Source organism: Aulonocara sp. 'chitande type north' Nkhata Bay, linkage group LG17 (assembly GCF_057382095.1).
Source record: "Aulonocara sp. 'chitande type north' Nkhata Bay isolate Kocher_YH1m ecotype deep benthic linkage group LG17, A_spYH_male_GT1.1, whole genome shotgun sequence".
NCBI lineage: Eukaryota > Metazoa > Chordata > Actinopteri > Cichliformes > Cichlidae > Aulonocara > Aulonocara sp. 'chitande type north' Nkhata Bay.
Genome location: NC_141360.1, coordinates 1,689,855 through 1,701,035, shown reverse-complemented (window position 1 = coordinate 1,701,035; position 11,181 = coordinate 1,689,855). Strand labels below are relative to the sequence as shown.

Here is an 11,181-nt window from a genome sequence, read left to right as displayed (position 1 = left end):
CACATCCAGTCATCCACCCATTCACACACACATCCACACACTGGTGATGGCAGCTACATTGTAGCCACAGCCACCCTGGGGCGCACTGACAGAGGCAAGGCTGCCGGACACTGGCGCCACCGGGCCCTCTGACCACCACCAGTCGGCAACGGGTGAAGTGTCTTGCCCAAGGACACAACGACCGAGACTTTCCAAGCCGGGGCTCAAACCGGCAACCTTCCGATTACAAGGCGAACTCCCAACTCTTGAGCCACGATCGCCAGGATGTATGGTTGTGGCAACATCACTAACCTTGTCAAACACCTCAGAGTAAATCATATCACAGAATATGAGGAGCGTATGTTGAGACGAACTAAAGAGGAGGAGAGGGACAGGTGCTGCTAGGGCGAGACAGACGTCTCTCACGGAGTCCTTTAGTGCTGCAGGCAGGCAACGTGTTCAAATAGCCACAACTTAAGTTTTTGTATTTCTATATGATGAACCCTGCATTATTAAGTGATAAGAACACGTAATCTGATGTCCTGTAATCATTATGATGCTATAATTTGAAATACAATAAATAAAATAAGTTTCGATGCTCCACATTGAAAGGAGCCAGCTGAGGTGGTTCGGGCATCTGACAAGGATGCCCCCTGGGCGCCTCCTGGGTGAGGTGTTCCAGGCATGTCCCACCGGGAGGAGGCCCCGGGGCAGACCCAGGACACGCTGGAGAGATTATATCTCTCGGCTGGCCTGGGAACGCCTTGGTATTCCCCTGGATAAGCTGGAGGAGGTGGCTGGGGAGAGGGAGGTCTGGGCCTCTTTGCTTAGGCTGCTGCCCCCGCGACCCGGCCCCGGACAAAGCAGATGAAGATGGATGGATGGAAGTTTTTGTACAAAGTATCGGTATTGGATCAGTATCGTCGATATCACCCTGAATATTACTTGGTATCGGATCGGAAAGGAAATCAGTGGTATCGCACATCACTGATGGCTGGCTCCGTCTCTCCAACAGCGCACTCACAGGCAGCAGCTGCCCCGCCCTCTCGCTCAGTCGCTTAGTGCCTGAGCTCGGATCATACCAATATCAGGGGGGATTCACGCACAGTCGTAAATTCCCACAGTGTGCACTATGTGCTTCGAATATTGCTTGCACTTTTTGTTTTATACAGTTGTCAGCCAGGCATCTAACTATGAAAAAATTACACTCCAAAAGACCCCGGGCTTCTGACAAAACAACCCGGGCTTAAGCCCAGTAAGCCACCCCCACGCTCCGCCCCTGGTGGCAAGACGTCTCTGTTTCCACTATTGTAACAGGTCTGTTACTGCAAACCCGTCCCATATGGACACTCAAAGTCAGATTTAATCACAATGAGCGTGTTACAGCTTGTCTGCATAGATTATTGTGATGGGACATACTTTCTCTAAAATTTCTGATCCTATCCAAGCACCACCTGACAGAGCAGCAGTATTCGATGCCCTGTGATTGGAATGGTCAGCTATTGCCCATAACAGTAAAACATATTGACAAGTGTGGTAAATTACTTTGTGCATCACGACAGAGACATCGCCTTTCTGAAGTAGCATGGCAATAAAAATGGCCAGACTAGTTAGGAGCTAGAGAATCCACCAACCCCATAGATAGAAGCGTACACGAGTTCCACACAAGACAGAAGGAGTCACAGACAAAGTGGATTTCAGTGTCATTTTATTGTGAAAACAGGATAAACCACGGGTCACGCTGCTGTAGGATCCACCGCACTCTCCCACACAGTGTACATTATTCATTATTCATGATTTTGGAAAGTACCCCTGAAAATGAACAGAGTAAAAGAGCACAGCGAGAGGCTGTCCCACGAGGAAAAGCAACATATAGAAAATTTGGGTGTGTTGCCATGGTAACGTGAGCAGGGAAGCAGTATCTAGAAATAAATAAATAAATTAATGGTACATGTTGGAACGAGGGTCTCGACTTCCTGGAGCAGTGGTGGCGCGCACACACGCGCACAAACTCCACTGACACATAGCTCTTTGATACAGCACACATGGTGAAAACGCTGATGATATGGAATAACGCAGCATCACACACTGATCGTTTAAATTAAAAGGTCACCCACACATTACAGCGCAACATCCGTGCCTCCTGGCAGCACGGGAAGCAGCTGGAACCACGAGACGTGCGGGGCCTCTGCTGAAGGACGTACACAACGTCAGGGCGACACAGAGACACGTGAAACCTGCTTGGACAGGTCATGCCCATGCTAATGCTAACTGATTTGAAAACGTGCCTAGATGTCGCTGAGCATGCGAAGGGCAGGCCTACTCATGCTAACTTGTTTATTATAAGATCACTTATAATAAACACCATCTCAGTTTATTATAACTTGGGTTGTTAGTTTTGGAGTCATTGCTATTAAATATTTATTGGCAAGAGTAACAGTGTTACAACCAAGCTAACTATTTGCATCTTAAACAGGATCAATAACTGGGAAAAGATGGTTACATTTTTTGGAAATCTGACTTTACTATGTAGGTACCATTTTCGGCCTGTATACTTCATAAACACTTTAGAAAGATTTACATTTGATAGTTAATTTTGTGCAGTTATATTTAGCAAAGTTTTCAGCTGTCAGAATGTTAGCTTGTTCTGGTGCTAGTTGGATAACTAATCTGTGCTGTACATATTCATACTATTCTGCTCTGCTAGTTGTTGGGATTGTTACAGATATTTTGGCTGAGTCTGCTGCTGTTTGACCTAAAAATAAAGTGGTTTAAGTCTAGAGACCAGTCGCACCCATCTGGCAACATCTGTTTGCAAGGGGAAAATGTGTATTCCCCAACCAGTTGGCAAGTGGTTGCTGGAAGCTGCTGGCAGCCACTGGGTGAAGTCAAAAAAACTCCAACTGTTTTCCAACCAGTCAGGGAATACCCACGTTTCTCTTGCAACCAGCGGCTCACTTAGAGGCCTACAACACTGAGAGAGTCGATTTTATAGCGACTGCCAACAACATCCAAGTGCTTGCAATTGGTGGGGGATAAAATGTCCACAACTTTTTCATCCTTTGACTGCTCTGACTTGTGTGTCTTTAACACTAACCTGTTGTGGTGATACCGGTATTACCAGTTTGTTGGACAAAATACTCCAAATAATCCAAGCTGTAATAAACTGAGCAACTTCTGACGAACGCTCATTTGTTTGTAGTTTTCAGGATCATGTCCGTCCCACAGATTTCTAAAAATAAAGCTGAAGTCATACCTGATGGGGTCACTTCTTTATTGCAGGTATGAGTAAGGTTATAACTGAGGATGTACGCCTTCTGTCCTAATGTGACTGCAGGATGTTCACTGTGTCTCTGTGTCGCCTCTGAATGAAAGGCACAGAAAAATGAGAGTAGTAATGTGTGTGTGTCTGTGTGTGTATGTATGAGGCAACCAAAGTAAGTCATAAATATCACAGCTCAAAAAATAACAGCAGAATGAATGACATCATGTTTGGACTGTACAAAAATATCCTGTGCTGGGACTCAGATATGTCTGACACGACACAGGCAGAGGACGCATGTAAGAAATCATCCTGGCTTTGTCCTTCTGTGCTGATGATATGATGCTTATTTTCAAATATGGTGTCTCTGCTGATGAAAAGTGTCCCCACAGAGAGAGAGACTGAAACGACCTTTGTGTCTCCACTGCTGTGAGTGAGCGAGTGAGCCGACTGAGAGCTTGCAGCGTTTGGTTGGAAACAGGTGACGAGGGTTAGGTCATTAGCCAAACTAGCAGCGTGCTCACCCACTTAAATTGTATCTTCTACCTTTATAATCAGCTCTTTTTTAGCATGTTAACAATCTGAACTCTGAAAGTAAAAAACAAATAAATGACCTGAACAAATAAGTGTATTTACACTAAAAGACTTAATCTGTTGACATCATCACTGACAAAGAGTCCAATCCAAGGCCAGGCGCTGCACCGTGTCTCCTGTTTTCACTCAGAATGACAGAAATGCTCAGCTCCAGCCTGCATAGCTGAATGTCACTAACAAATACGTCAGATTATATTAGATATAGGCACACTGACACCCACTCCAAAGCACAGAACTGAGTCAGGATTCCATTTGAACTTTCTACCATCAAATTTACAGGAAATTTCACTTCAAACACAATTTTCCTGCTTCTGAAACGATTCTTTCTTGTATTTACAAAATCTGGGTGTCAATACAATAAAATAAAAATACAAGTAAAGCAGAAAAATAACATCATCTACTCATCCTCAAGAGGAAAACTGCTGTTAGAAGACAGCAAATGTGTAGTTCAGTCTAAAAGCAGACGTCGTTCAGAAACAACATAAATATACCCACTAGCTAGTCCTCAATATAGACACAGCTATGGAGGAAAAATAACTTTAAATGTTGCTGCTTGTTTGTAACTGAGAGACTGAGACAGCGTCTCAGGGCTGCAGGAGTCCCCGTGGGCTCTGTTTGCTTAAGCAGGCTGCGTTTTCCTGCATGGACAGTACTGATCACTGACACTGAGCCTTTTTGTTCTGGTTTTGTTTTTAAACCAGGGGGCCACTTCTGGAGCGATGTAGGAGGAGAGAAACCGGAGTGTGAAGAGAGGCAGCTGTAATGGCTTGTTTGCAGGTTAAGAGGTCCTTTGTGCATTGTTTGTCTTTCATTCTGAGCGCAAAATGAGCCGTTTAAACTGAGCTCTGACAGTGTGAGGTTCTGCCTGCTCGTGGCTTTCCCTATAACTGCTGAGTAAGACGCTGCGTGGCAATAACCTCAGCAGCAGTGCTGGTGTGTGTCTGTGTGAGTGTGTTTGTGTGCGCCTGACCCAGGAGGAGGCCCAGATGAGAATATAACCATTGTTTCTGCTGGAGGATGAGGACCGGGGCGACAAGCCAGCCCAGTAGACTCGTTCCTTTATTAGAGCCAGATGTCTGTGGGTGTTAGAAAGGAAAACTAAGGCTGTTTGACTCGAACCTCCAGACACGGGCATGTCTGGACACCAGCAATGAGTCCAAAGCAACAAGAAGGGATCTGCAGCTACAACATCCAGCCCGAGGGGGAAAAGGCGTATGTGCAATCTGATTTAGATGTGCTGACTAACCAGGGGTCATAATGAGACAGTTTTCAAGCAGAGTGGACCTGGATTTATTCTATCAGAAAGAAAACATCATACTGCAACTCCAAAGAGTTAGGGACTCAAAAACCATCAAAATCCTTAATGAAGTACAATCAGTAGTGTTATATATATATTTACGCTTGTCTTGCTAATCTCTCAGGATGAGATCAAACTCAGTGATCAAGCCTGAGCTGTGATAACCCTACTGTCGCCACGTCATCACCGCTGGAACGCTCTCGTCACATTTTGAGGGTCTTTACTTTGCAACCTAAAGCACCTCGAGGCGATTGTTGTTGTTGTTATTTGGTGCGATACGAAAACATGGAATTATCCTGAATTGAATTAAATTGACTATATTAACCACAATGCCCCCTCACACAGATCTGCTGACCTCCCTGAGCCTGCTTCTGCTGGAGGGTTCTTCCTGTTAAAAGGGAGTTTTTCCTTCCCACTGTCGCCACAGTGCTTCAAAGGCAGTTGTTGTTCTCTCTGTTATTCTCAGGTCTGTACCTCACAATATAAAGTACCTTAAGGGGATTGTTGTTGTGATTTGGTGCTATATAAATTAAATATTCTAACGCTGTGAAATTAATTTGAAGCTGGAGTGGATTAAAATGTACAAACTGGTGTAAAACACAAAACGACTCCCTCTGTCACTATAGTGTGTGACGGGCAGCCCATCCTCCCTCCTGTGTAGTTATTGACATTACACAACATTAATCACACCACAGGATCCTTTCTCTGTTATGTTGATTGTTGACGTGTCTTCTTTGGGATGTCCTAAATGGCAAAGATGTGCACTTAACAGTGACTGTGGGTCTCTGAGGCCCTCAGCCATTTTGGCACCAAACGTCTGACAATAGAAATGTAAAAAAACATAAATTTTGAATGATGTGAAGCACAGAAAGACAAAGCCAAGGGCCAAAAATGTACCACAAGAAATGAAAAAGTTTGAACTTCTCTAAAGTGTCCTAAATGTTTTTCAGCCCAAGAAAATAAAATATTAAATTCTTTCCATCTTAGTTTCAACAACAAAGCAAATTAAATAATCTTTTCATTGCTGCTCGCAGCAGTGATTCATAAGACAATAAAAACAAATAAAGCATGAAGACGAGAAAAGAGGATCATTTAGTGAAAAACAGGTTTGGTTGCTGGAGCAGGGGCACGTCAACGAAGCTCCTCTATGCAGGGCATGGGCGGTAATGAGACTCAGCGCCTTTAACCCTTTAACAGCCACACAGGCCGTCTCTCGTCTTGTAGGTTAGAGGCAGGCCGGTGCGCCCACTGAGCGAATCCTGTACCTGTCCAGACACGTTCTGTAGCTCAAAGTATTAAGGATGCTTGGTGTTACAGGCAATGATACGTAAGCACTTCACTGCTGTGGCAGAAGGGCCGACAAACTAATGCTAGAAACCAGTGACAGCGAGCTGTCGGCTGCACCGCCACACTACTAATGTGGAGGTCTTGAGAGTGGAACCGCAGCCATCAGCTGCAGTAATCCTCGAGGTGGTGATGAGGCAGTTTCCCTCTCAGCTGTATGAATCTAATGAGAGCAAGCATGATGGGTACTGGCTCGCCACGCCGAGAGCTCGGTGGAAGATGTGAAGTGTGCCTTACAATTTGGCGGAGTTTCTATATTGATCAGAAGGAGGAGGAGACAAACTTAGCTCCCATAATGCTTTGGGGTCAGGGCACGTGCGAGGACGCTGTTTGCTTTGCAGAATCTGAAGCAGCCTAATTTGTCAGCAGTTTGCGTGTAGGGAACAACATCAGGAGAATCCCTCATCCAGTCCATCCTCTGAGGATAACAACCATGAAGACCTGCTTCACCCACACATTTCAGTCTTTGCATGCGTCTAGTCCATTTAGCCCACATCCATGTCCAGTCGGTGCTGACTGAACATCCTCTGAATTATTCCCAGAAACTCACACACCTCCGGCACCTGTTTACACATCAATTTTACAGTTTTTTAAATCAAGTTTGTTCCCATAAAATTCTGCCCTCCGCTCATTTCCTTTTATCTGTTTGACCGAATCAGCCGCTCTCAGAGTCCCATCTCTGTCCACCATTACTCCAACCTCAGGTAGCTGGGTATGGAGTAGTTGAACATGAGGAAGTCTAACTTGTAAAGCTGGTAGAGCTGGATCTGCTGCTGAGTGCTGATATTGCTGAAGAACTGAGCCGTCATAGCATCCGTGGTACGAGTGGACTTGGCGTAGGTCGGGAAGCGCAGGGAGTCACCTACACCCACCAGCTGCAACAGGTAGTTTGCATCCTCCTCCAGTGTCTCATACTTGCCCACCATGTCATAGTGGATGTGACACGGGTGACAGAGCTGGTACACAGTCTGCCAGTGCTCGTTGAGTCCGTCCCGCTGTGTGGCCGGGTCCACCAGATACTCAATGAACTCTTTGAATTTGACATCAGCCCCGTTGAGCAGGGCATCCTGCGTGGCGTTCTTGCGGTAGCGGCGGATGATTCGGGTGCCAAAGCGCTTGTGGAAGGATGAGTTGTACTTGAGGGTGAACTTGTTGCGATATGCAGAAACCAGCCTCTCGAAGGGCTCACGAACAAAAAGGAACTTGAGGTAGTTCTTGAGGCGGTGATTGATCTCGGCAATGCTGTACTGATTCAGTGTCTTAAGGTTGGAGGGAACGTGGGCTTCATTGGAAGGAATTTCCATTGGGTCACTGCGTGAGAGAGGCACGAGACAGTGAAGAACAACAGAAGCACTTATTTTCCTTCCTCTCTGTACAGTACCAAACTCACCTGTACTTGCCCCGGCCTGTAAGCACCATCATGACACGTTTCCAGTTGGTACAGGCCACCTTGGGGACATAGCAGTAGATAAGCTCATGGTCTTCATCCACCACGAGGTGTTTGAGGTCTCCGGGTGTCAGGACTCTCCGCTTACGACTCGATGCACTGTAGACCCGACAGGCATCGACTACCTGATCCCTCCTGGCCTGGTGGAGGACAGCAGCTCCTGATAACTCCGTCTGAGAGAGAGAGAGAGAGAGAGAGACTACTGTGAAATTCAAATAAAAGGCTTCAGGAGGGTAAGTACAGCACAAGATGTGAACAGTCAGTTTTACTTTAATTATGTAGTTTACAGCACAGAGTTGAAAAGAATCCAGAGTAAACAATGTGTGATGTGCAATAAAGGTCCCTGAACAAACACTGGTTCCCAGCTCAAACTGGGTGGTTAGCCAACTTTCAGGATAATTACCAGATAAACCAATGAACCCTCTTTAGGCTGATGTAAAAAATAAATCTTTCTTTTTCAGCTGTGATTGATTGGGTTCAGCTAACCACAAGCTTAAAGAAGAAAAACTCATTGGCTAAATGAAAAGCTCCAATTCCCATGTTACTAGTTTGGACGAGTATGTCCCAGTGAAAGCCCGGCTGTAATCTGTGTGAAGGGATGAACAAAACAAACAAAATGAACTGCCTACTGGTTTTATTACCAGTTGATCTGATAAGGAATCCAATAATTAAACCCAACAACACTTCATCATTAGCTAAACTCTGCGCAAGTCGTTTGTAACAAATGTAGCAAAATGTGACAATTGTGGGATTTTTGTTGACAATAATTGAACTAAACCTTTCCCAAGAAAGGGAACATACCGTATTAGTCACCAACATTCATATTTAACTCACTACACTAGTTATTGTAGCAGAATAATAAAATATTATTTCACACATTTGTTCTGAAACTTAAAGATGTTTTAGTGCTCTTGGTCACTAACACGGCAGTGAGAAAAAGCCGAGCACTCTACAACTGAAATGAATCAGAAAGAGGGCATGAGGACGGATATGGAAAAGACAGGCAGTTAGATTGCGAGTTATCAATCTTAGGCTTTATTATCATACTCATCTCTTTATTCACTCTATCTTTTTGCCTTATTTGAGTCATTCCACAGACTGTGATAGAGATTAGTCCATGGGTGTGGAGGAAAATAATGATATTGGAGAATATTACAGATCCTGCGAGTTCGGTATGAGTGGCTCCAGTCGGTAATCATTTATTGGAGGCATATTTCACCGTCCCAGTGATGCCTGTGGTGAAGCCGACCGTGGCAGGAGAGAAAGGATGAGGTTACAGAAAGAAATGAGAAGAGTAAGAGCAGTATGGAAGTTTTGCATTTTAGGGGCGGGAATGTTTGCTCGTGCCTCTTGATTATTTTTCCTCTGGGTCTACATTCCCCTGTAGGGCAGTGCTCTGGGTTCCTCACAGTATCTAAATTGATTTTACTGTGGCCTGCAGCCTTACCACTCTGTCCCACTCCACACAGCCATGGCCTTTCAGTGATACACTGTCAGGGGCTGAGAGGGTGGGAGAGATGCTGACATGAAGTAATGAAACAACACTGGGGCTAACAGGGAGTCTGTACACGAACACAGCTTTGACTAAAGAGGTTTGCATGTGATTCTCTTGGACGCCAGCTTTCAAAACAGGTCTCCAAGTTTGCAGTTCATCACACGCACAGCTTGCTACGGCATCATGGGGAAAGCTTTTACAGTAGGGGATTGCACGATGTGCTCCTGTTATCCCGTAGCTAACAAGTCTACAACGATCCCAGCTGGGGCGAGAGGCGCGGTACACCCTGGGCAGGCGACCAGTCTATCGCAGGGCAAACACAACAGACAGTCATACCGACGGGCAATTATAATCATTTAACCCAACCCTACTAACTGCATGTCTTTGGACTGTGGGAGGAAGCTGGAGTACAGAAAGGCCCCGGCTACATGGGGGAGTCGGACCCAGGGACCTTCATGCCACCGTGCTGCCCCCCATAAGTCAGATAAGACATCTATAAAATACACTTCTTGAACTAAACCAAAAAATAAAGTACTTACAATCGTTTTTTCTCACTATCTTTCTGTTCACTTATCTAGTGCTCAGTTCATTTAAGTATATCTCACAAAAATACTCTACATTTAAATACAAATACAAACCTGTCCACAAAAATGATGTGGACAGGTTTGCAAAGCAGTTTCATACTGTGAGTCACCTGGTGGTCCAACCTGTCTCCTGACAATTGTTTGCACAGTAGTGTCTCAGTTATAAGAAGCACACTGACTCACACTGACTCACACTGACTCACACTGACTCACACTGACTCACACTGACTGGGCCTCGGTGTAAAACATTGCCAATTGGTTGTATTTTGGTTATATCCCTATACAAAAACACGGTTGCCCAGCACTTACGATATTTTGCAGTCAAATGTAATTTTGTGTAGTAAAAATAAATAAATAAAACACATGCAATCCTTGCTCTCCCTGACCAAAAAATAACTTCCTGTCACATTAGACAGCTCTGCACAAAACTATGATTTATTTTAAACTGTCATGGTTTGCTGTGTGGCAGGCAGGAGAAGGACCCAAGATGCAGACTCACAGACACGGGGATAAACTCAAAAAACACAGCTTTATTGCTGGCCACGAGAAGTAATACAAAATAACCTAAAACTGGGAAAACTAAAGCATGAGCTGTACAAGGAACCGAACCACGGGGAGAATTACACACAACATGAGGGAGAACGCGACGCCGAACAGAGGGAGACTCAGACAGAAATACACAGAGGGTAAACGAGGAAAGTGGGCACACACGGGGAACACAGGTGACACTGATAATCATAACGAGACAGGGCGGGGTGAACTGAACATGACATGTACAGGCACAGAGGTTCAGACAGGAGGAGAGAGAGCACGGGGAAAACACAGACATAACGGGCTGGGGAAACATGAAACAACCACAAAGGGAGACGAGGGCTCATAAATACATAGAGGGCACACAGGGGGGAGAGAGAGCACGGGGAGAACTTAGACATAATGGGCAGGGGAAACATGGAATAAAACATAAGGAGAGACGAGGGCTCACAGATACACAGAGGGGCACACAGGGGGTAAAAGCCATGAAGGGAAAACACTTAGGGAACAACACAACAGGGCAACTCAGAAAACATGGCCTAAATAAGGAACGAAATACAAACATACAAGGAACTAAGAATACTGGGCCCACATGGCCCAGGACCATGACATAAACTAAGATTTGCTTTTTTGCACAAGACACAATAT

The 11,181-nt window shown here is 45.2% G+C and overlaps 1 protein-coding gene across 2 annotated transcripts in view; it reads right to left on the bottom strand.

Moving 5' to 3' along the window:
* Positions 1 to 1,631: 1,631 nt before the first annotated feature.
* Positions 1,632 to 11,181, bottom strand: part of chst11 (carbohydrate (chondroitin 4) sulfotransferase 11) — a 98,237-nt gene continuing 88,687 nt past the window's right edge. For both annotated transcript variants that reach the window (XM_086268742.1, XM_086268743.1), the window contains exons 3-4: positions 7,867 to 8,096; positions 1,632 to 7,787 (exon numbers count right to left, since the gene is read on the bottom strand). In XM_086268742.1, the coding sequence (XP_086124868.1) occupies positions 7,166 to 7,787; positions 7,867 to 8,096 (852 nt within the window). In that variant the 3' untranslated portion in view covers positions 1,632 to 7,165. The remainder of the gene's footprint in view (positions 7,788 to 7,866; positions 8,097 to 11,181) is intronic.